Below are 25,269 nucleotides of genomic sequence, written 5' to 3'. Positions count from 1 at the left end.
ATGGCGGGAAGATGTGAAAGGGGAGGTTTAAGTTACATATTAGGGAAAAGTTCTTCACCTAGAGTGTGGTAGAGCACTGGAACAGCTTCCCAGGGAAGCAGTCGTAGTGCCAAGCCTGACATTATTCCGGAAGCATTTGGACAACACCCTCAGACACACGGTGTGAATGTTGTTGTTGTCCTGTGCAGGGATAGGAGTTGGTGATTCTTGCAGGTCCCTTCCAACTCAGGACATTCTATGATTCTATGAAACAGAAGTTTGACGAGTCCTTCTCTAAGGACACTACAAAAACACCCCAAACTTGAAGAAGCTGGTGTATTTCAGACTTGCACTTGAGTCGCATACAACAGGAAATGATAAGAAGGTGCAACCTTTAAAATAGCATAAATTACCATAACTGTTAAAATAATTAGCTTTTCAAAGGGTCCAGCTACAGCAATAGCTGCTACTATTGCTCATTTACTTATAGGTCAAAATACATAAATAAAGATGTACTAAAAAGGAAAATAAATAATTTTTGCCATCAATGCAATTTTAAATATTTTTAGAACTTTCAAAACCTGAAAAGGAAATGTAACTAAAAGTAATTCAGACTGAATATTAATATTTAACAAAGCTAAATTGTGTAAGGCTTGTGGGGGGAGGATTAGTAGGACTTATTTTGTAACCAGGAGCTTTAGGCTTTTTGGCTTTAGGCGTAGTTTTCAGATAAGACTCATTTCTATCCAGGCTGCCTTCAGGAGCATTCACTGTTTCAGAATTAAACAAGCTTCCCACCCGACTCCTACAATATACTTCTACAGTTCTGCTCTGTAAAGTTGCTTGTTAGAAATTGGTTGCTTATTCAACATATTTTCTTGCTGAGAGAGCAGAAAATGTGACAAAACAGCTACTGGAGAAAGTTAGTTCATTTCTTCTTCAGGACAGTCTCATGGGAATGGCTAAGTTAGGCAGGAAACTATAGGACTGCTTTCTTCTCTGTGCTTATTTAAGAAGTCTAATCTGAAAAGGCAATCTGAATCCTACCGAATACATTTGCGTTACCCGTGTTCAGCAGCGGCATTAACCAAAGAGTAAAAAAAAAAATAATCCAGCTTTATTTCCCATTGTTTGCTACACTGCAGATGTAATTAAAATAGTTTAAAATAGTAAAGAAGACGACAGGCAAATTAGAAATGTTTTCTCTGGATCTCACAGAGATGGAAAATTTTGCCCCTGTTTTGTGAGTTACATTATTTGGAATCCCCTCTGAAAAGAGAAACTCAGCTCCTCCTAACTTAATTATTTTGCAAATACAATAAAAAGTAAGATTTAACTAAAAGGGTTGGGAATAAATATGAAGCGTTAGATCAGAACATCTTCACAGAAGAGCAGCAAAATATCTAGAATTCTGCAAAAAAAGCACAGGGTTCAACTAATGCTTTCTTTTCTTCCTCTCTCTACCCCATTAAAAACAGTGGAAATTTCAGATTCTGTTCCATCAACTCCACTGGCAAAGGATGTGGCCAAGAGATTCTCTACGCCTGATGCTAACCCTGTGTCAACAGAACCAGCCTGGCTTGCGTTAGCCAAGAGGAAAGCAAAAGCCTGGAGTGACTGTCCACAGATCATAAAGTAAACTGTAAAATTACATCTCTGCTGCTGACTATTAATTGCTTTCTTTTTATTTATTCAGCTTTTTACACATGACAAAACTGAAAATGCATGTATTGAAGGACTGAAAAGTGAACTGATTTACCATTTTGCTCTAGCCTACTCAAGTCATATATTGCATTGCTTTGACAAATAGCTAATGAGGTCATGGCAAAAATTTCAGAGCCAGGCTCTCTCCAAAATTTAGAAATGCTCAGATACGGGGTGTAAATTTTAGTGAGTATCATAAAAAAAGGCCAGAACTTCAGTTCAGAAGCTCCTTTTGTTCTGTGAGTATTCGGTTCTGGAATTTTATATCTCCACACTTATTTGGAGATGTCCAGAGTTTTTTTTCAACATTCCGTTGTTGAAAAATAAGGCAAGATGCATGTTCCCTTCTCTTATTCCTCATTTCTTCCTAAGTGTTACACTGTATGAACTGTCAGTTCTACCTGTTATTTGAAAGCTTCTTCCCTAATGAAGAACTTCAGAAGATACCTTTCCACCGGCAAATGATAAGTAGAAAAATAATACCATCCAAATGCTGAAATAATTTCTTTCATCATAGGATTAAATCCATTATGTGTATGTTCGCTCACTCCTAGGAAGAAAACATTCCATCCTACCTAACGTCATTCAAACAAACGTCAGAAAGTTTTCAGAAAGAATTCAAGGAGCCAGCGTTTCTTCTAGTCATTTAAGTCCGTCACTGTTTCTGCTTGGCCTTATTTAAGATGCGTAGAGACAGTGATCACAGGTTACAACTTCAAATCAATTAACTGGAACTGAAGTAAAACTATTCCTGTGCTCATGTAGCTGTAGAATTAATCTCAGTAAGTTCCCGCAGAAGTAAGACCTGCAGAACTGAAGTTAACTGAGAACTGAAAGCTAAGTCAGTGAGAGTCTCAAGAGTTTTAACAGTGCATTCTTCCTGATTTTAGTTCACATAACTTCCTGAACTTTGATCAATACATCCAGAACACTTCAGAAAGAAGTTTCTTTACCCCATCTCAGGTATCTGCTGTGGCAACTGAACACTTTATTACTACTTGTAACTAAAAGAGAAATGTCTCCCCTCCACCCTTATAAAAAAGGATGAAGTCCATAATGTAATAAAGATTTTACTGTTCTCAACATCTCACAGAAATAGCTAGGTCTACATTTTAAGAAGTCATCCTAGTAAATAAATCTGTAACACACCCAGGTCTGTTTTACGAGGAGGTCTTTAAGAAATGTAGATGTCTCCTCCTTTAACCTATAAGGCTCAAAGGAACCTCTAAGCCTGTTTCATAAAGGGAGACTTTTCGTGAGAAAGAATTGCGTCACTATAGAATGATACTGTATACGTTTCATGCAAGTATTTTAGTCAAACTGCTGTATGCAGCATGAGGAGTAGCACTTTAAATTATGCAGAAAACAGAATGAAACTTGCCATATCCTCCCTTTCCAAGAACCAAAAGGGGCTTGTCAGCAGAAGTCATTATTGAATATGCTATTCCCACCAAACAGAAAACAACTGTTCAGTATCATGGTTACAATAGCACAAACACAATGGACATGTTTGTTTGTTAGATTGAGGAAATGTGCAGCAGCAAGATATGGGTTTTTGGGTCTCTTAAGCCATCAGTTTTACTCAGTTTCATATTTAAAACCTCAATCTCTAAAGTAACTTTTTACCCTTAATGGAAACATTTAAAACATTTTATACAGAGATAAGACAATGTTGGGAAAAAACCAACTTAATGACTTTGAATTCAAATCTTTGTAAGCTTATCTGAAGAACTGAATCCATAATTATTTTTGCTGTGCTAGCACCGTGAATTAGTGCTTAAGTTGCAGTTACACTTTTTCTGAGTTTATAAGCCTGCAGTATGTATTTGTAATTACAAGAACTCAGCTGCCTGAAAATCATCGTTATGGTTATTTTTTGGGAGAAGGAGCTAGGCAGAAATATAGAGAAGGTGAAGTAAATCAGGATTAAAGAGTTAAAAATACTGGTATTGTGAGAAGCATAACAAAATTAGGTGCTATTGTGCATGACATAAGGATGCAATTTTCCAATACATTTATAGCACATAGAATAGAGCTTTCATTTAGGATGGTCTTAATCTAAAGCTTCAAAGCAGAGGGTCTTTTCAACCATAAAGGTATCTAGTGTAATAATGGAAACTGTATTATGTACAGTACTTGGTGGAAACATTTCTAAAGTGTACATGTTCAGCAGTGACATTTCATGTTAAATTAACAGAAATTTGCACTAAATACCAATGAAGTGTTACTTTGCTTTAGCTTTGTTGCAGCCACTTCTGATAAAGTGTTGGAAATCTGTAAAAATGAAACCAAAACGTTACTACCAAGTTGAAAACAGCAAAAATGTTTTAAGATCTGAACAAACCACTATGTAGTATATTGTCTCAATTTTTTGTAACTTATGCACACAAAATACCATTTCTTCTGATAAGGTTATGTATGATTAACCTCTATGTTCATATAGTAATGTATAAAAACTATAAGATGTATAATTGTGGGGTATTTGTTGTGTACTTTTTTAATTTTTCAAATGTTTTAAAGTGCAATTGTTTATTATACTAATGTCATTTTAATTCTTATTAAACTATAACCAGGTCAAAATTATCTAATCAATGATGTATGTATTGTGTATCTCCTTTTGCTAACCGTGCAGTTCAGGTTTGCTTTATAAATAGAAGTTTTTACAGTGCCACAAGTGTCGTGCCTATGCATTTCTACTAATGATAAAATACAAGAACCAGATGTGATGAAACAACATAGTGCAACTTCTAACTTTACTTTTTAATTCAGGGTGTTAGAATTCAAAGTAGGTGGCTCACCACAGAAAATAAGATAATGTTTCTACTCTAGTTCTGTTAGAAAACTCACAATCAGGAAGCTGCTTTCAGTTACGTGTACTTTTGTCACTACAAATATTTGACTTGTGTTACCACGACCACTGGCAATTGTTTTTATGGCATCACAGAATCACAGAATCACAGAATCACAGAATAACCAGGTTGGAAGAGACCCACCGGATCACCGAGTCCAACCGTTCCTACCAAACACTAAACCATATCCCTCAGCACCTCGTCCACCCGTGCCTTAAACGCCTCCAGGGAAGGTGAATCAACCACCTCCCTGGGCAGCCTGTTCCAGTGCCCAATGACCCTTTCTGTAAAGAATTTTTTCCTAACGTCTAGCCTAAACCTCCCCTGGCGGAGCTTGAAGCCATTCCCTCTTGTCCTGTCCCCTGTCACTTGGGAGAAGAGGCCAGCACCCTCCTCTCTACAACGTCCTTTCAGGTAGTTGTAGAGAGCAATGAGGTCTCCCCTCAGCCTCCTCTTCTCCAGGCTAAACAACCCCAGCTCTCTCAGCCGCTCCTCATAAGGCCTGTTCTCCAGCCCTTTCACCAGCTTTGTTGCTCTTCTCTGGACTCTCTCCAGAGCCTCAACATCCTTCTTGTGGTGAGGGGCCCAGAACTGAACACAGTATTCGAGGAGCGGTCTCACCAGTGCCGAGTACAGAGGGAGGATAACCTCCCTGGACCTGCTGGTCACGCCGTTTCTGATACAAAGACAACCAAAAGCAATTTACGCAACCCTTTATTAATAGTTCTTTGCGAAGATGTTGTAGAAAGCATTCTGTCAAACCAGTTAAAAAATTATTTGACAAAAGTTGATTTGAGCAGTGTACGCTTCAACTTAGAATTCATGCTGCACCTACAGGTACAGTGAGCTAGGGAGGAACCTCGGGGCACAGGCCAGACTGGACTCAGAGAGAGGAACACATTCCTCGCTCAGGGAGACAAGTTATTCCAGGCTGCAGAGTATGGCACTGTACTGCTGTTTATCCCAATCCTGCAAGTGTTTGAAGCCAAACTACTGAATTTTGCTTTCTTACTGCACAGGTCAAAGCATAACATTCAAATCCAAACCATCTGAAACACGTTCTTTCATGAACTGGAGCTCCGAAATAAGGGAGGGACAGTGAAATGTCTGGCTGGGTGCTGAGTAGCCGCCCTCCTTCAGTCAGTACAGCAAGTCAACAAACATCGCTTTACCTACTCTGGACACTGCCTGGTGCAAAATTCTACCCAAGAAGTCTGCAAAGAGCACTTCTTGCTTACAGTGAAATAGGCAGAGAGGTAGAGAGCACCTGTGAGTTCCTAGTTTACAAATGTAAACAAGAAAAATCAAGCAGGCTAATACCTTGGCTGTTCTTTTTTTCCTGTTACATACAAATCTAGGCAATAAACATAATCGTTTCTACAGCCAACAACAAGCTTTGTTCCCCATACCACAGGGGAAGAGAAAACCTCTCCTGGAAGCTTATCTACTCCTTCTGCTGTTCCATTCTTGGCATTGAGGATCCACACTTTGCCATCTGTAGATACTGCTGCCAAAAGAATTTTGTTCTTTAAGGCATCACTTTGGAAAACAAATGGTGTTCCATATACACTTGAAGTGGCTTTAAATCTCCACAGTAATTTACCCTCCATATTACAACAGTAGATAAAGCAATCATGGGAGCCAAAAAATATTTCTTGCTTAGTTAAACTTGAGATGCATGGAGATGAAAACACTGGTCCATTAGTGGAAAACTGCCAAACCTACAGAAAGAACATAACCACCCATTATCAAGGGTTGTTCACATTAACAGTTTAACAGCAACTGTATTTTTTTTTAATAGAGGAGTTGTTGACAGGAGAGCACTTTATTTCAACAGCATACTAGGTTTCAGTGAGGGCTGGTAAATACTTGTTAAATTACAAGTGGAGTTTTACACACCAAGACTCGTAAAATGGACACGTGAGCACTACTGCCTTCTGTGAGGCCCACAGAAAGATGGCCAGCTCAGGAAAGAAATATTCTTGGGCACTTGTACCACAATTAGTAATGAATTTCAAGAATTCTGTTAACATGCCATTCTTTGCCAAAAAGGCAAATATTCCTTTTGTAATATAGATTCCCTCTACTCGTGCCAATGATGTGCAGTTCCCCCCTGAAGAGATCATCAGTTCTGCAACACTGATGCAAGCAAACAGGGAGCAGGGCACGGGCTAACGTATTTTATAATCAGAAACAGCTTAGGAATTGCCATGTATTCTGCATCTGAGGCAAATAAAGAGGAACAGTGTCAGTTGTGTTAACATCAGATACAAACCACATTAATTTCCAGGGAACTAATTCAATGTGAAGGCTGATGCATATTTTGCCAGAATTATGTTTTGACTCATCTCTGCTGTGATGTCAATACTTTTCAATAAATGCATAAACATTCTAAGAAACCTTTACTTCCAAATAGCCACTACCTTACAGAAGAGATGACTTTAAACACGCTAGAAAAACTGCCAAACTAAACCCATATAGTTTCATTTGCTGACACTAGTCTTGATCACTCACTTTGGGTGTGAGCTCTGAACTAGAAATTCTGTGACTGCATCAAGCAACTTCAAAGTCTGCAGTTCATGTGTGGTTTTGCCATGAACTGCCTGGACTACCATAGGCAAACAGTTTTTCTACTTTCTCCTCTGTAACAATAAATAAAGACTTATATTTGGTTCACAAAAAATGCATATACTAATCATAAAAACTCAGAAAACAGTATTAATAATGCATCTTACTCATAGTTTTGTGATGAAGATAAAAAAACGAACAGCAGCACTTACCTTTTCTCCAGAATGAGTGTAACTATATAAGTTTCCATCCACACATCCAACACAAACATAATTCTCATTGCAGTGAGGAGAGGAGAAGAGTGGTTTTCCCAAGAAGCTTTTCCAAATCCTATTCCCTGTCACCTAAAAAAATGGCAGTATGGAATATCTAATGCTTAACACAACTGTAATAAGCTCCACAAAACTACCCTTCCTTCCCAGCTTCACCCAGCCAATAAGAATCGGGGTTGGGGAGGGGAAACCCAGAAAACTACAAAAGAAACCCAAACAAAACCCAAAAAGCAAAGAAAAGCAAGCATCCATTCAGGACTGGATACCAGAAGCAATACTACTCTTCCAATCTTATTCCAACAAAATGTTCAGTAGTTTTTTGGGGATGCTCAATATCCCTCTCCACCCTTCTCTTCCTCTGTCTAGGCAAGATAATAATGATAATAGCATAATAATAGTGGTTTTAATAAATGACAGATTCATTTTTTACTCCATTCCCAGCTCCTCAGTATGTGATGAAGACCAGTGAAAGAGAGGACACATTGAAAACAAGTCACATTGTCATGAACTAAAAATACTTACTGCAGGAAATGCTGCAACCCACAATCTATGATTGTCACCATAACCTGTACATTACTATTTTCATAAATAATTACTTTGAGTTACAGCTGGTTTCTCAACTACCTGTTACTCAGAACTATGGAAAAAACAAATTCTGGTTTTCTTAACCATAGTGCTCTAGAGCTGCAAACCCATACACTGGTTTTCTACTGGTAGGTTGGGTATTACTGAGGAAATTGTATTGGGTAGGAGTAAAGATGGTTAGGGCTGATGCTCTGGGTTGTGTAACTACAAAAACATGAATAGCTGATCCAAGTGACTGTTCCTTTTATCAGACAGTACAAGCTGTAAGCCAACAATTCCTCAGAAAACCATGAACTTTTAACACATCTATCAAGAATGCCATTTCCCCAGTGCAGAGAACAGAATAGCAGTCCAAGATAAAGGGGGACTGCTCTTCAAATGACTACAGGGAGGGAAATAGTAGAAGGAATGAAGGGGCTTCTTTCTCTGTTCTGATTTCACTAAGTTCTGTGTATTTTTTATTCTAATCTTACTGTCAAAAGGAGTCTGGGAAAAAAAAAAAATCTACAGACATGCCCTCAGTCACTAATTTTACTGATAAAGTTGTATGTGGGAATGAGAAGACACTGATTCCAACTTTGGTCTCCAGTCAGCATGTAAATTCAAGAAAGTCACTTCAGTTCTCTTTATAACCAGATAGCTTTCCAAAATACAGGAATTATTATGGTAATGTTGTGTATAAGAATAAGGCACTCAAGTAAAAAATACCTTAGGGCAACATATGATCATCTAGTTCCTTTCATCAGAAAAGCAATCTTAACTTCAAAAATGCATTTTGGTTTAATTTAAATACGAGATTGGGATCAAAACAAGTAAGCAAAGGCACATACCGGATTTACAGCCAATAATAGTCCTCCTAGTGTAGCAACGTAAAGATGATGCGGAAAAGAACTTAGACAAGGAGATGAAAACACAGCTCCACCTCCACAATGTAACTGCCATACACATGCCTTTTTCTGTAAGCACAAGAAAAATGATAAATAAAGTTTTTAAAATAGGAGTTAAAGCTCATCGTGTTTCCAGAGACCTTCTAATGTCAAAGCTTATCAAACAGTGCATTTATTCAGCAAATACTAATTAAAAAGTGAAGATATAATCCACATGCTATTAGAGCAACACATATGCTGTTGGCTACAATCTCTTCCAGGAAATAAAAGAAATTCAGTTAGTAATTCTGCCTCTCTTATTTTCTATCTCCCTTCATCTGCTCTTTTAGAATGTTAGACTCTCTCTATGCCCTTAAGACATAGCTTTATTTCTAGCTGGGCACCTAATTCTGGAACACCCACAGACAACTGAATAACCAACAGACTTAAGATTTTGTTTCAACCAGGACTAGGAGCACAAGTACCACGGCTGAGAACACCACTGAAAATATTTACTACCACGTAACTTAACACCACTTCAAGCAAGTCTAATTATTTCAAAAGTTGGACTCTAATATTAATGCTAACACCAGTGGAGCTTCATCTGGTGTACTAAAAACAGGGTCTAAGTTGGATATTTATTCGTCTATACATAAAAGTTAGTCAGTGTTCTTACATAAATATCCAAAGCATACACATGTTGGTCATGTGATCCTATGTAGACTAGTCCATTGCAAGGGTCTACAACTGCAGAGCTCTTCACAGTATCTTCTGTGATAAAAGTCCAGTATATTTCTCCATCGCTGCTGTGAAGCACATACACTAAGCCATTATAACAACCTGTGTGAAATAAAACACAACAGGGGGAAAAAAGGTATTTTTATTTATGTTGTGATTTATGCTACTAGCTGCATCACTGCTGGAAAGAAATAAAATGACTCACGAGGTACAGTTTCAAAACTTTTTCCAAAGCTCCTCCTCCTTTTTTAACTCAAAATTTTTGCGGATAGCTTGTACATTCAAAGTTCATTGTTCTGTGTTCTCTTTCCAAGTTACATTTAGAATATGCTTATTTCACTCCCTTTCTATCAAATTTTACAGTAATAATATTAGAAGACATGAAGAGTTGCTGAAAAGGGAGAACAAGAAAGTTGTTTTAACTACCTCTCTCACTCATCTTCCTTTCTGAAAACAAAGATGCTGAAAGAATAAAGTCTGTATGTTTTCTAACAAAACCTGTACTGTAGTTCTAGAAACTCCTTCAGTTTGAAAAAAAAAACCAAAACACATTCAATTTTGTTATCAAAATAAACAGCAATCAAAATACTAGCAAAAAGACAGTAATATTAACTTCGCATGAAAAACATCACCACCTGGACACCTGTGCTAACCAGTGATGGATACATATTGCCTAAAAAGATAACACTAATAACAACTGTCCCTGTTGACAATGGATATGATAAAACAAAAAAACTATCCAAACATGTTGTTTGCATCTCAAAAAAGAACCAAAGGAGATTATTTTTCAGAGTTTAATTACCTGAGGCACCACATACTAATTTCTACCTTTATCAATTTTTAAAAACATTTCAATACTACATCACCTTTCTATACTTTTAATAAGAAACAGTTTAAAGGTCACACCTTAATCAACCACTAAAAAGAAACCGTACCCATTGACTATTCCTTAATAAGGCCTTATTAGTAAATTGGCATATAATAAACAAGTGCATATGCTAGATATGCTCCATCACTGGTTAAGCTTAAATTACTTCTTCCTTTCATTTCTACTTTATAACAGATTAGTTCTGAAGCATATATGGAATTTTATGGATAAGTGTATATGGAAGGCATTCAAAGGTAAGAAATAAGGTACTCTATCACTCATCTTGCATTTAGGAGAAAAAACTATTTAAAATGAAAGTTGAAACAAAAGACATACCAACAACAATGAAGTTTCCACACTTAGATACGCAGGCAGAAGATTCAATACGATCTCCAAGGTTCTTCTCCCATTTTATTTCTCCCAAATCTAGATCAATCGCCTGCATTGCATGAGAGTGAGAGCCAACATACACAGATGCGGATAATTCTTCTTTAGATTGTATTATAATTAGTGGTGATGCATCAACACATTTTCTTGTATTTGACTTCCATCTTACATATAACGCCAACTCTGCTGTTGTTACATGACTACATTCTGCATGGTTCTGCTGTACAGAGCAACAGCCAGTTTCATTTGCCTTGCTCATAACTGCTGAAATTCTGTTCTCCACTTCACACCCTTGCGCAGGGCTTTCCATTATACTTGGAGTCACTGAATGCAGAAAGGATGGTTGCTGTAGCAGTTCCACTCCCATCTGTACTGTATTATTGGATTGCATAAAGGTCTTTGTGAAATCCATAGAAAAAAATTTATTTCCTCTGCTTAGTGCAATAAATGAATTTAACCCTGAAGCAACTTTGAAATCTCTTTCAGATTTCAGTTTAATATATTTCCCATGGAATTCTTCTCCACTGTTCCCACCAAGTTTCCTTTTCACAACATTGTCATAATTTATTAATTGGTCTTTATCTGGAAACAGAATTTTAAGAATGTGTCTATAAACCTCTTCAATTGAGCAGCTGAGAATAATTTCAAGGAGTTCAGGCACAGCTCTGCCTACTAACATCTCAATTTCATCATAAAATCGTAGAGCCTTTAAGGAGTCTCCGCCACTGTACAGAAATACTGCATCTTTAGAAACTTCAGTGGAATCACCTAGGAGACCTAGAGCAGACTAGAGAAAACAAGAACGAAAGAGGTAACAATCCATTGGTGTTGCACCGTGTCACGCACACACAAACTCAAGTAGGGTAAAATCCATCTGAATACCCAGAAGTCCTACTAAAAATCAACAACTTGGTAAACTCGCTACTCTGCAAAAAATCACACAAAACATGTCAGTGCCAATACAGGTCGTGATGGACAAGAGGTGGGGAGGAACAGGGAAACAGGAAGATGCTTGTTCTCTACTACAAAATTGCTCAATTCCAGTTCTGTAGTTTAAGGAATAAAAGCAAATTGTGCTGTATTTTTGTTGGCCATTTTCAATCTTGATACCATTTAAGAATGATAACTTTGCAGATAAAACAGTTACACCTTTTGATAAAATTTATTTAGGTGCTTTATTTTATTAATAAAACTTAAACAAACTGTTATCTTTTACTTCTGAATTATTTAAGTATCCTACTTATCTACCTACTTCTGAAGCTATAACCCCTTCAATTCATGAAGGATTTTGGATTTGGCATTGTTACTACAACAAACAGCAGTTACTATGTTTCCTCTCACTGAACTCCCTTCTTGTTAAGTCTGGGTGTGAAGTCGAAATCCACTGGTTTGGGAAGCTGCCTTCTGCTGTTAATAATAGTTCAAGGGCACATCTCACCCCTTTGGGTTATAATTTCTATAGCTATCATTATAGCTATTTCTGTCATTTATATACAGTGAGTACCAGCACAGCCAAATGTTACTAATCTCGCTGCATTTACATGTTCATGTCCTAACCACATCAAATTCCACTCCCAGATGAAACTTGGAAGTCTGTCATTGAGAAAAACCACACTACTGTTCGGCATCCTATTTCAGTACCTTCAAAAACAAGCCTTCAGGAAAGAAATTTAGAAAAAATACAAACAACCCAAGGAATGATTATGCTACTGTGCCATCTATTTAAAAAGACTCTACAATTCATAATTATCCTTAGAAATAAGAAACTCTACTAACACAGCTATTTTGTACAAAGCTTCCATGCCCCAGTTCCTTGTTTCCCTTAGGGATACCTTCTTTGGCATGTGAAACAGTATTCAAAAAGCTACTGACAGGTTACATCCTTCCTATGCTAACTGCTTATACCTCATAGCCTGAAGTTTCATATGATAAAGAAATATAAATGACTCCCTCTTGGCCACTGCAGAGGGACTATATTTAAGTATTAACGGAACAGAAAGAACTGTACTGCTTAAATCTATAGGCAGCTAGAATGTTCTGGTTGCATTAGTCATAGTTCTTAAAACTGTTTAATTCCTGACACATGTATAATGATCCACTTGCAAAGATAAAAGGCAGCTCAAAATACTACCTTCCATAAATACTGCAATCTTTCCCACAATTCCTCTGCGCCACTCAGCTTACTGTCACGCCTTCTGGAGTTTAGATGGTTCTGGTAAATCTTGTTCAGTTCAGATATATCAACTTTGCCTTTGTAGAAAATAAAGTATGATTTTTTTATCGTTCTTTTAGCATTTACACTTCCAAAACTTGCTCTGCTCAAATAGTCACTTTATTCTTGTACACACTTCTTACTCATATTCAACTGCACCCATCAATCAACTACACAAAACCCAGTAAGGTTTTTGAAAATTTACCCTAGCCTCCCACATAATCCCCTCCTCAAGGCCTGACCTTTCCCCATCTGAAGTCAGGGCTCTGTTGCAGAGTGCAACAGGAACAACTGAGAAAATACATGTGTGGTGTTAATACTAAATTAATTTTATCATTACTCTTTGACTCTGGAATTAAACATTATCAAGAAAACACGATACATGGCTATGTTTTCCTACCAGGAGTTAATGATCTAATCTACCCATTCAAAAATGATGAATCAGGTACTGCATTTTGGTCAACAGAACAATAAAATCAAACAGAATAGAGACCGTTAAGGGAACTTAACAGTTTCATTTACCATGTGATGTTAAAGGCAAAGCTTTAATCAGTACAAGCTCATCAGGGACTGCATAAGCTGGTAGACATTTCTGGAGTTCTTTAAGCGTTTCTCTCTCTTCTAAATCATCTTTCGGTACTACAAATAGGATAAGTTTTTCCTGCTGATACCAGGTCACAGCACAAGCTTCTACCTGACAAAGATCTTCAGTAGCCTGTAATTTAAAAATATTCTTGTTTTGAAATGCAGCTCAACAGTAGAGTAAAAGGAGTAAAACCCATAACTTTAAAAAACACACATTTAATATCTGTATCCGTCTCACATTCCTACAGAATATCCTATGAAATATCTTCTCTTGTAACTGAAGTTTGCATGTCTTCGCATAAAAACAAACTCAGAGATGTATGTATTATTTGCCTAAATGCCACGAACAAGATATAATCCATGAGCGTGACATTCAACCTTGCAGAACAATCACGATACAAACACTCCACTGCAACGCTCCATATTTTTCAGGTGTTTATACAGCTCTCAATTCTGCTGGAAGAAACCATATAATAAAACAATTTACAAGAACTCAGAACAACCAAACTCCTTCCTAAATTATGTGACCAGGTTTTAGATAATACACCTTCTCAATTTCTTTTAGACTCCTAACAGTCACCTGAAAATGACTAAATAACCATTTATGAAGATAATGTGTTCCTTACCCCTACTCTTTTATACCGGCATACCTCACTCACTACACGTCTTATTACCTGCTGCAGACATTCAATATTAAAACGTTTGCCATGACGTTTAATTTGATTGTCTTTCCGACCCATGAAGAACAACTGTGAATTCCGTACTCTTACAAAATCCCCTGTTTCTCTCATTGTGTCCAGGGGTACAGTTATTTCATCATCAAGAAAGCAGAATCGCTCTTTACCACCTATACAAGAAAAGATAGTGGTCATATAAAGTAAATGGCTAATTGTAAATTAAAATTATAAAGAGTATTTAATTAAATGCTCCTGAACTCTAACAAGCATTATAAGAAATACTGAAAGACTATTGTGAATGTCTAATCTTCTGCAATGTTCAAACTGGACTATGCATTTAATTCAGTTAACACACAGAAATTACTTGAACACAGAATGTCAAAATGCAAGCAAGAAAAAATATCAATATAATGAAAGCACAGCCTATAGCAAGAATTATGGTAATTTCTTGTTCACGAGTCCAACAACCTAAAACATCAGGAGAAGGTTCCCTGCCCAAAACTTAAAATGCTATATTAATCTGCATATCAGAGGTAGATACCAAGTAAAATAATCAATGCATTATTAAAACTCAATGATTTCAGAAAAGTAACTTAGAAGAAGAAATATCAAACAACCTATAAATATTTGTCCCTCGCCTTCTAGAACTGCAGAACCACTGGTATCTCTGACCTCAACTTTTGTTCCAAGGAGTGGTGATCCCAAGGGTATAGGGAAATCAGCTCTAAATACATAAAAAAGAGAAAACAGTAAACACCCTTCCCTTCTGAACACAAAACAGCTGTTCCAGAAATGAGTTAGCTTACAGTCTGCTAAAGGATTTGTATTAAAAGTAGATGTGTGGGCTTCTCTCACAAATGTTTCTTCTTTAAAAACATCTCAGTTTGTTCAAAATTAAAAACATCATCAATGTGCACAGGTTTCATTATCGTATACTAAAAAGCACAGAATGATAGAAAATAAAGCCTGGATGGACCCTGAAATATCCTGAAAGTACCTTGAGTTTCAGCCAGTTTTTAAGTCCCCCAGGTTCAAAGTTCCATCAAATGCAACCAATTTAAACGCATGTAGCTGCTGTCCAATTCATTCTTTCCCTGTCCTATCTAGTTTGAGCTTGTATCTATTTTTATTACTGATGTTGTAGCAATAACTACAGTTGACTCTTTCAGAAAAGACAGAAATAAAAGAAACATTAATTTCTATCTATTTCAGACTTCAGTTGAGCTACAGGCCAACTCCTTCCTTCCCTTTCATTCTGTAGCCTTGCAAAACCTCATACGGAATATATTTCTGAGTAGGAGTAGACAATAATGTTTTCTTCAGTACAGCAAAATTTAAAAAGCAAAGTAACTTTAAATACTTTTGGTAATATATGAAGTTAGAAGCAGGTTCCAGTTCAATTTCTGTCATGAAGTATCATATTTTACCCTAACAGTTCTTGTTCAACTCCTGTTATTTAGCCTGTTGAAACTTCTTTTTCTCTGAACAGTCAACGAATTCTTCATCTCAAGTTGGCCAAAAAGCAGTCAAATTTTGTGAAATGTTTATTTATGTCAAGTGAGAATCTTCTCTTCCATTTACTTAAAATAAGTGAATTTCAGAAACAACATACTGAACTTGACAAATCTAAGCTATATCTTTGTTCTAAGTAAGATTAAAAGTTACAGAGCTCCATTCCTTTACTCTCACTGACAGCTGTGTTAGGTTTCTTCTCTCTGAAAATGCAAGATTTCACTGGAAAAGCCTCATGATGAGCAAGACTATGCTAGTGAGGTTACTAGCAAATTGGGTAGGAGCCATTTGCCTGCAGAAGTGCAACATTCATTCAACACTGCAACACAATCAGCACACCCTGAACTAGTCCAGTCCAGATTCAGCATGTGGAATCACAGGCTGGAATGAGGAAGAGGTCTAGATACAGAGAAAACTAAAACATAGACCTTCACAATACGTTATGTGAAATGTAACAGGTCTACAATTACACAGAATTTCAGACTGCAGTTCTGTCATTCAAGAATCACTAATTAACAACTTTTATTAACAGTGTTGTATTAGAGCATGAAAGGATGGATTAATCTATTTCTACATAAAAAACAGACCTAACTTCTACCAGCATGAACACTTATGAGGACTCAGTAGCCCTGGAAACAGGAGACCGAGGTTGTATGTCTAATGTTTTTCATCATTCTCTTGCCAAGCCACGAAAACAGTGAAATTTCCTACCTAAAATCAGCACTAAAAACCTCTTCAGGAATCTTGTAGCAAGTGGCCCAGCTTGACACTTCAGTAATACCATAAAGATTGAAAATACTTGTTTTGTTCTCCTTATGCTTCCAATTCCTCAGGAGATTCAGTACAGGAAATGCTTCACCACCAAGGGCTAAGACACGGAGTGAAGTATTTGCAGATAACACTGTTGATTTAATAATGTGAGCTCCAAACCTTCTGAGAAGCGTTGGTGTTGCCTCAATGATACATATTAAAAAAAAAAAAAGGATAAGAGAAAGACTTGATTTTTTTTTCAATATACGTGTACACCACTTCCTGCCTTATCATACGCACTGCAAAGCTATATAGTATATGTACTTCACAATCATCTACATATAGTAGACGACATCAACCATCAGATACCAGTATAGATTGTGCTCGTGTTCAGCAAAATTTTGTTTATTGTGTAAAGCTCTTAGTAAGTACTATGAGCACCAATATATATTCTAGAGAATTTCTATTTTACATGTTATGGGATCCATGTTGTGGCTCAGCTATTATGTAAAGTGTGTGCACATTAGTTCTTCAGTTAATTACTTTGAAATAGAAAGCAGCAAACAGTATTCTCTTGATGTTACTGTTTGGGCTTTTCTCCCCCTCGTTCCAACATGTTATAGCTAAAATATAACCTATACATCTGATTAATCTGCATATAGAAAATTTAAAGACCTTTCCATAACACTAAAAATGTATAGGATGCTAGACTTCAGGTTGTTCCTGATTTATGTAAATGTAATGGTTTACAAAGATTAGTTTTTCTGAAAACTATCACTTCACTCTCCAAAATGAGCATGGAAAAAATGAAAGGAAAAGCCCCAATCAAAACAGTTTTCTTAAATACAGCTTCTTCTGTAAAACTATTGGAGCCTTTCAATAAGGAAGAAAAACAGTAAATCATTTTAAGTCACACTTCACTCTCATTCTTAGCTATTTTTTCCAGTAAGAGGAATGGAAAATTAATTTAATTATTTCTTATTAATCTTAAATTTGTATCCTACAATCTGAAGTACCGCCACTCCACAAAAAAAAAAGGAAACCTTAGCACTTCTAGGAGCACTAATACTTCAAAATTACAACATTAATGCCAAAGCAAGGCTTAAGGGTTGACTTATCACAATTAATAGACTAACCAGACCATACTCACTTTGTTCGAAGTCAGCTACAAGTGAGATCCATTTCTAGTAACTCTTTCCCCCCACGCTGATTTAAGTCTCTATACTCAACTAATAGTTGTACGAAACACCTCTTTACGCTACAAGATAAGGGCTAGGCTTATTCAGCCATGCTGGATGCTCGTAACATCAAGTACACTTTCAAAAAATGAATTTTGATATTATCTATTCCAAGATGTAAGAGGCACACAAAGCCTCATATAAGCAGGTGACCTGAAAACAGTAAGTGTTGCAGTGGATCAATTATTGTAAAAATGACAAACATTTTACCACCCTATAAATGGCACTAGTCTAGTTGTTGTATTCCTAGCATAGGGACTACCATCAAAACTTAAAAGCTATTTATAAGGAAAGGCTTCAGTATCAAGCCCATTATATGGTGCTAAAAATGTCTGTAACAGGTTATTCCATTACCAAAGTTTTCAGAACGAACTGCTTAATTAACATAATAATTTAATTAATTCTTAAGAATTAACGGTTTCTTAAAATGAATGTCAGGTTTATTTTTAGTTCATTGTCTTTCATCACAAAATGAGGCTTCAATCAAATGGTAATTTTCTAAACAGTTAACACATTACAGCAGAAAGATAGCATGAGCTGTGCTTTCAAGGAAGAACACACCCGCTCTATTACCATTTGTGTCTAGACTGACGAAAAAGTAGCACACATTAGCATAGGTGAGAAGTGAGACACTGAAGACATTTACCTTAGGTGTTGCCTACCTGCAACACCGTCACATGGTGACGGTGAAACAGAGCCACAGACAGCTCCACAGGCATCATTTTAATAGTGTTGGGTACTACCAGAATAGAGGCTCCACTTGTCAGAGCAATGAACAGTTCAACCACAGATGGGTCAAACGTTAGAGGAGAAGCCAGGAACAGCATATCATCCTGTGTGATCTCAAATATGGATCTAAAATGAGAAAGCTAGGAATTACAAATCTGATGCATATTGTTAAAAAACATTTCCAAACTAGACGACCAGCATGAAATAAATGGACTTCAGCAAAATCTTAAAGGACACACTCAATACACAAGCACACGGAGGCTAGACAATTTGAATGAGAGCTCCTGCATCAAGAATATAACTATTGATTATGCTAATGAGGTTCTTTCCAAAGTTATTCACCATATTACACACTGATACAGTATACTGAAGGGTATATTTGTATATTTCAACTAATGGACGCTCATTATAAAAAAAATAAAAAGGAAAAAGGAAAGGAAAAAAAGGTAGGATTTTCCATAATAGATTCTTTTAGAAAGTATTAAATGAAACAAAAAAACGGAAACAGGAATTAGGATGCAAAAACTACAGAATACACTAAATCTAATTGAGAACAAATAATTAACTTTGTTATCTGTTTCTTTTAAGCTACAAGCCAGAATACAATACTTAAGTACATCCCTCAAAAATTCAAGTAAAGCACTGTTTAAACACTAACATTTAGAGAAACAAAATTCAGTATGGTGCTATTTCGGAAACAATAGAAACAAAGACAGCGAAACCTGAAGAGGCAAGGAAGGCAGAAGAGGCAAAGCAGTGGTAGCAGAACCCCATCTATGCTCCTCTGAAGTATTAGAGTCCCCAAACGTCAAATTTGTAAATGCATTTAAAAGGAAAACTGGAAACACTTACCTAAGATGCTCAATATTTGGCACTATACATTTATGAGGCACTCTGACTATTTTGGGAATCCCTGTAGTTCCTGATGTATGCAGTATGTATGCTAAAGAGTATTTCTGGCCAACATCCATGGATTCTCCTTCTGATATTTTTACATTAGTTTGATCTGGGCAAATGGTATGGGTATGTCCTGGCTGCGAGTTACTCATAGCATTGAAAGGTTCGTAGTTAGTCTTCACATCATCTGCTCGTGAACTTAAATCAGCGTTGCTTGAGCTCTTTTGGAAGAGAGTTAAACCAATATGTTCTATTGTAGAAGAACTGTGATAAAACCAATCAACGTGAGACATTTGGAATTTCTGTAAAACAAAAGAGAGAATTTACACAGCAGAACTCAGGATATACTGTTATTGTTCTACGATATGCAATGAAATATGAAACAATGATTCATACAAATAAGCTGTGGCTTTTCATACCTCAGCTTTTGGAATACAACACATTAGGCAGTTTTAAGCTCATGTATTTTTATATATTAAATACATATTAAATATAAGTGAACACAGACTTTATAAATACTAAATAAACAATTCTCTGAGCAAATAATGAAAATAAAGAGAAAACATACAAAAGAATTCAGCAGAAGAGTCATAACTAGATGGACCAATCTTGTCTATTGCCTTTGCAACAAGTGAGGATATAAGATTTGGAAGGAGTTGGAAAAAAGGAAACCAAAGATTTAAATGTCCAAGTATTTTTTAACCACTGAAGACTCACAACTCTCAGCTTTCACACAGCACTGTGAAGTATACTATTCCAGCATTGGTGCCTAATAAGCTTGCCTGGACTACACTGTAATAGGAAAGCAGGTGGTTTTTTTGGTTTTTGGTTTTTTTTAATAGGGAAGGAGAAGCACTTTGTATTTCTAATTTTAAAGATGTTCTTTCCTGAATGAGAAAGATGACCTCTTGACATGGAGAAACAAAACAACCCCGTTGAAGCCTATTAAAACAGAAAACAATCTGAAGAGTTATACATTTCTAAATTCCCATTTAATGCTTCCTGTAAAAGCTTGAACACTTACGTCTATTTTGTCATTCTCAACAAGAACATACTGAAGATTGCTTTTCTTCATGAAGTAAGCGGATAACATTGGTGGTGCATCTGGATCAATAGGAGAATAGGCAGCTGGAACTTGAAGGATTCTAACAATACATAAATGTTTTAAACATATTTTTTTAAAAAATAAGGAAACCCTCTTAAGTTTCACTAGCATTTCTTTTATACTTTTATAGTCCCCTGAGCTAGAAAATGTAGTCATAACACTACTTTCAAATATTTTATTCTTCCTACTTTATTCCCAATAATCAGTGTTGCCTTTTGGTACTTTGCAGTAAGGAAATAATTAAAGCTAGATTAAAACATTCAACATTATTTCTGGCCAAGCAGGTTGGTGATGATAAAGGTGTCACAAACAAAAGCTTCTGCTGTTGACTTGGAACAGAAATATAAGCTTTTCATTTATACATGTGCAAACATATTTTAAAAAAACACCTAAAGTCGGCACACTGAAGACACTTTCTGTTCTCACTAGCCTAAAGAATCCAGCAAAAGAGAAACTGAGCACCTACTGGAGCTTTTTTTCCCCAATAAATAGAGGAACACTCATTGTGCTCTCATTTATTTTGCAGTGCTTCCCCAACAGTTGTTCACTCCAATGCCACCCTCTAGTGGTTCAATTTGATAGACAAACACTTGAATTTGTTAATGTCACAAAACGCCAAGATGTGTAAGTGGCAACTAAAATATGAACAGTGTCCATAAACACTGTTTCACGTATTCTAAGGCTGGCTTCCCACGAACAATTAATTATATTTCCTCTTTGTGTAAGTGATTTAGCATTGCAATAATTATGCAATCCAGAACAAAGACTGGGAAACAGCAGCATTCTGCACACTTGAACAGCCACTGGAATCAGCCTGCTCCATTTCATACAAAGCAGTTAACTGCTAAGTCATCATAGCTCTAAGACTAAAAATGCTCCAGTAGTTCCCAGTCACACATTAAAAGAAAACTGTTGTGCTGCTCAGTTCATTGGGACATAGGAAAAATCAGATTGGTAGGGACTTCAAGGATGCCTAGTCCAACCTCCTGCTCGTGCAGGGCCAACTGTGACACCAGACCAGGGTGTTCAGGACTTTATCCAGTCAGTTCTTCAAGACCTCCGGGGATGGTGCCTGCACAACAACTCTGGGTAACCTGCTCCACTGCTGAACTGGGGGAAAAGTGTTTCCTGATCAGTGAGAAAGTCCTTCAGTGCTTCTGGAAGGTCTATGATTATGGTGCTTGCCTGCTCACTCCACTGAAATCTTTAGTCAACTGTGATACGTCTCCTTGCGCTATTGCGTATTTTAGATGGAATGTGACAATAGGAAAATACTGGCACACACCATCCCCCTAAGAACCACAACTGCTGCTGTATGATCAGCTGCAGAAAATATGCTTGTGATACCAGGATTCTAAATTACATCATAAATGCAATGGATATAAAAGATGTATATATAAAAAGTATACAAACACTACAATTTATGAGCAGAAGTAGGATTTTTAAAATGCTGAATTAACTTGACTGTTGAGATCATAAACATTTACATTGTGAGGCCATTAAAAAACGAATGTCACTTTAGTGTCATTGCTCATTGCTGTCTTCTAAAATATTTGTAATGGAACTGTAACCACATATGCATTTAGCTTAAAGCAAGACATTGGCTTTCATGCATCTTTTTTCCTAACAAGACAAGAATACATTAACACACACCCCTGCATACTCATTTTATATATTTTTATATATATATGCATTTATTCTGTTACATCACTTATCCTTGTTTAAAAATGGAGGTGATAACAAAGATACTAGTCTTTTTTTTTATATTTCTATGTTTATTCCTATGCTTTTTAAAAATGGGAAAATTACACACACTTCATATCAATGTACTGTAGATTAAAAAAGAACAGCATTGGCCTTTCAAAAGATTATAATCCTACCACACTTTTCCTTAAAGAATGCCAGACTCTAGTGCTTCTTGACTATATTACTATGTTATTACTGTATTTTTGATGTTATTAAAAATATAAAGAAATGGACAATATGCTTTAATAGAGATGACCCTTAAAAACCCAACGCAGAATGCAGGCATTCAAACCATTACCCTAAGATCCAAGACGGTAAGTTTATTCCTGGATAGCAGTAAAGGCCTATTTCACATTTTCCTCGCTCATCACAGTGCTGTTGCAGGAAAGTTGTTAATTCCATGGCAAGCTTAACCACCGTTGCATATGTATAGGAATTTGGAGGTTTGTCATTGCAGTCATCAAACCAAACTGCTTTTCTATCAGAGTGCAGGCTAGCTGCCTGCTTCACCATTTCCTGAAGAGTCATCGTAGCAGTGTTATCTTCATCCCCCTGAAAGATTAACAAAGCAGATAGTGCCATCACCTACCTCTTAATATTTCAGTCAAATTATATAATCACATAAAACACTACCAAGCTGGAAGAAAAAACCGTACTTGGGTACTTGGCTGAAAACACAGCTTCACTACACCTCATATTGCGGAAGTGCAAAGCCGAATGCTTTTATCATTTGCCATGGGTCTCTTCCCAGAACCCAAGATACAGTAATTCACCAAGATTTCATAGAATTGTTAGGCTGAAAAAGACCATAGAGATCATTAACTCCAACTGTACCTGTCTACTACTAAATCATATCCCTAAGCACTTAATCTACCCACCTTTCAAACACCTCCAGGGATAGTGACTCAACCATCTCCCTGGGCAGCCTGTTCCAGTGCTTTGTAAGTATTTCTGTGAAGAAATTTTTCCTAATGTCCACTCTGCACTTCTCCTGACGCAGCTTGCAACTATTCCCTTACCCCATCACCTGTCACTTGGGAGAAGAGATCAATACTTACCTCTCTGCAACCTCCTTTCAGGTAGTTGTAGAGAGCGATAAGATCTCCCCTCAGCCTCCTCTTCTTCAGGATTAAATCACCCCAGCTCCATCAGCTGCTCCTCAAAAGACTTGTTCTCTGCAACTGAGACTTGTTTCACTGCACAAAACCATAGAACACCCTTTTACATACCCTTTGTGCCATAGCATATATGCCAGTCCAGTTACAACAGTCTTTGCTGCAGAGTCTCCAAGGTGCTATATTCAGGGAGAAAACAAGGCCTCAGCTTTTACATTATACGCTGTATCCCCCACCTCTTGCCCAGCATAACAAGAAATTAAAAGGCAAAACCCTCACAACCCCCCTGTCATGTGCAGTGACATCTCCCACTAGACCAGGCTGCCCAAGGCCCCATCCAACCCGGCCTTGAACACCTCCAGGGATGGGGCAGCCACAGCTTCCCTGGGCAATCTGTGCCAGTGCCTCACCACTCTCATTGTGAAGAAATTCTTTCTTTTGTCTAGTCTAAATCTGTCCCTCTCCAATTGATACCCATTGCCCCTGGTCCCACCACTATAAGCCTTCATAAGCAGTCCCTCCCCAGCTTTCTGGTAGCCCCTTTCAGGTACCGGAAGGTAACTCTATGGTCTCCTTGGAGCCTTCTCTTCTCCAGGCTGAACACCCCCAACTCTCATCCTGTGGTCTGTTTCTCACTATGACACCTTTATTTTTTAAAGCTGAGCACAACTGAATTAATAGTTTTATCATAACTTAACTAATATTTTTCTCTTTAACACAACTGCGGAATAGAAATCTCTCCTTTCCAAGCAGAGAATCCCATTGCCAAGGCCCCAACGGGAACCCTCCCCACCTGCAGAGGCTCTGAGCAGCTCCTCCACACCCACGCCCGCCACAGAATCACTAGGTTGGAAAAGACCCACTGCATCATCGAGTCCAACCATTCCTACCAACCACTAAACCATGCCTCTCAGCACCCATCCACCCGTCCTTTAAATACACCCAGGGATTGCGACTCAAATGCCTCCCTGGGCAACCTGGTCCAGTGCCCAACGACCCTTTCCGTGAAAGTTTTTTTTCTGACGTCCAGCCTGAACATCCCCTGGCAGAGCTTGAGGCCATTCCCTCTTGTCCTGTCCCCTGTCATTTGGGAGAAGAGGCCAGCACCCTCCTCTCTACAACTTCCTTTCAGGTAGTTATAGAGAGCAATGAGGTCTCCCCTCAGCCTCCTCTTCTCCAGGCTAAACAACCCCAGCTCTCTCAGCCGCTCCTCATAAGGCCTGTTCTCCAGCCCCTTCACCAGCTTGGTTGCTCTTCTCTGGACTCGCTCCAGAGCCTCAACATCCTTCTTGTGGTGAGGGGCCCAGAACTGAACACAGAGTTCGAGGAGCGGTCTCACCAGTGCCGAGTACAGAGGGAGAATAACCTCCCTGGACCTGCTGGTCACACCGTTTCTGATACAAGCCAAGATGCCATTGGCCTTCTTGGCCACCTGGGCACACTGCTGGCTCATGTTCAGTCGCTGTCAACCAACACCCCCAGGTCCCTCTCCTCCAGGCAGCTTTCTAGCCCCTCTTCCCCTAGCCTGTAGCACCGCACTGGGCTGTTGTGCCCCAAGTGCAGGACCCGGCGTTGTTAAACCTCATCCCCTTGGGCTCAGCCCGTTCAGACCCGCCCGGGCCTCAGTCCCCACCTGCGGCGGCCGCAGCGGCGCGAGGACAGCGCTTCCCATTGGCGGGAGGGGCGCTGCCCCGGCCCAGCGCTCTCATTGGCCGGCCGGTCGTCGCGCGCGCATAACGCAAGCAAACCTGCGCCCGGCCCGGGACGGCGCCATTTTGTCCCCCCTCCCACAGAGGGGGGTCGGGGAGAGGAGTGGCCCGTGCGCCAGAGGCTGCCTAGGCTTCCCCAGCGGATGTTCTTCGAACAACACAACGGGGGTAAAATGGG

The 25,269-nt window shown here is 38.1% G+C and overlaps 2 protein-coding genes across 8 annotated transcripts in view; one reads left to right on the top strand and one right to left on the bottom strand.

Moving 5' to 3' along the window:
* Positions 1-1,885, top strand: part of CRACD (capping protein inhibiting regulator of actin dynamics) — a 55,956-nt gene extending 54,071 nt beyond the window's left edge. For all 3 annotated transcript variants that reach the window (XM_069855991.1, XM_069855993.1, XM_069855992.1), the window contains exon 10: positions 1,458-1,885. In XM_069855991.1, coding sequence (XP_069712092.1) covers positions 1,458-1,618 — 161 coding nt within the window. In that variant the 3' untranslated portion in view covers positions 1,619-1,885. The remainder of the gene's footprint in view (positions 1-1,457) is intronic.
* Positions 1,886-5,220: 3,335 nt separating this feature from the next.
* AASDH (aminoadipate-semialdehyde dehydrogenase) lies at positions 5,221-25,049 on the bottom strand. Of its 5 annotated transcripts, none has more exons than XM_069856013.1 (16): positions 25,016-25,049; positions 23,326-23,561; positions 22,566-22,819; positions 20,441-20,561; positions 19,372-19,718; positions 18,453-18,645; positions 16,514-16,755; positions 14,908-15,014; positions 14,288-14,460; positions 13,551-13,743; positions 12,948-13,066; positions 10,766-11,603; positions 9,500-9,663; positions 8,788-8,913; positions 7,313-7,444; positions 5,221-6,253 (listed from the first exon to the last, which is right to left on the bottom strand). In XM_069856013.1, exons 3-16 carry the CDS (start codon positions 22,793-22,795, stop codon positions 5,846-5,848), a joined length of 3,393 nt encoding a protein of 1,130 aa, XP_069712114.1. In that variant the 5' UTR covers positions 22,796-22,819; positions 23,326-23,561; positions 25,016-25,049; the 3' UTR covers positions 5,221-5,845. The 5 variants fall into 5 exon arrangements, with proteins under 5 accessions (XP_069712114.1, XP_069712112.1, XP_069712115.1 ...); XM_069856011.1 differs by lacking the exons at positions 23,326-23,561; positions 25,016-25,049 and adding exons at positions 22,924-23,063; positions 23,146-23,234; XM_069856014.1 differs by lacking the exons at positions 23,326-23,561; positions 25,016-25,049 and adding an exon at positions 24,093-24,134 and having other exon boundaries at positions 22,566-22,821.
* Between the last annotated feature and the right edge of the window lie 220 nt (positions 25,050-25,269).

Source organism: Phaenicophaeus curvirostris, chromosome 4 (assembly GCF_032191515.1).
Source record: "Phaenicophaeus curvirostris isolate KB17595 chromosome 4, BPBGC_Pcur_1.0, whole genome shotgun sequence".
Lineage (NCBI taxonomy): Eukaryota > Metazoa > Chordata > Aves > Cuculiformes > Cuculidae > Phaenicophaeus > Phaenicophaeus curvirostris.
This window is presented reverse-complemented; position numbering and strand designations above follow the sequence as displayed.

Excerpts from the sequence above, each read along its gene's own strand:
- AASDH (XM_069856013.1), bottom strand. The coding sequence starts at position 22,795 with ATGACTCTTCAGGAAATGGTGAAGCAGGCAGCTAGCCTGCACTCTGAT. Across the intron at positions 13,744-14,287 it reads ATATTGAATGTCTGCAGCAG|GCTACTGAAGATCTTTGTCA; the intron begins GTAATAAGACGT and ends TTTAAATTACAG. Across the intron at positions 6,254-7,312 it reads ACACTCATTCTGGAGAAAAG|GTTTGGCAGTTTTCCACTAA; the intron begins GTAAGTGCTGCT and ends TTCTTTCTGTAG.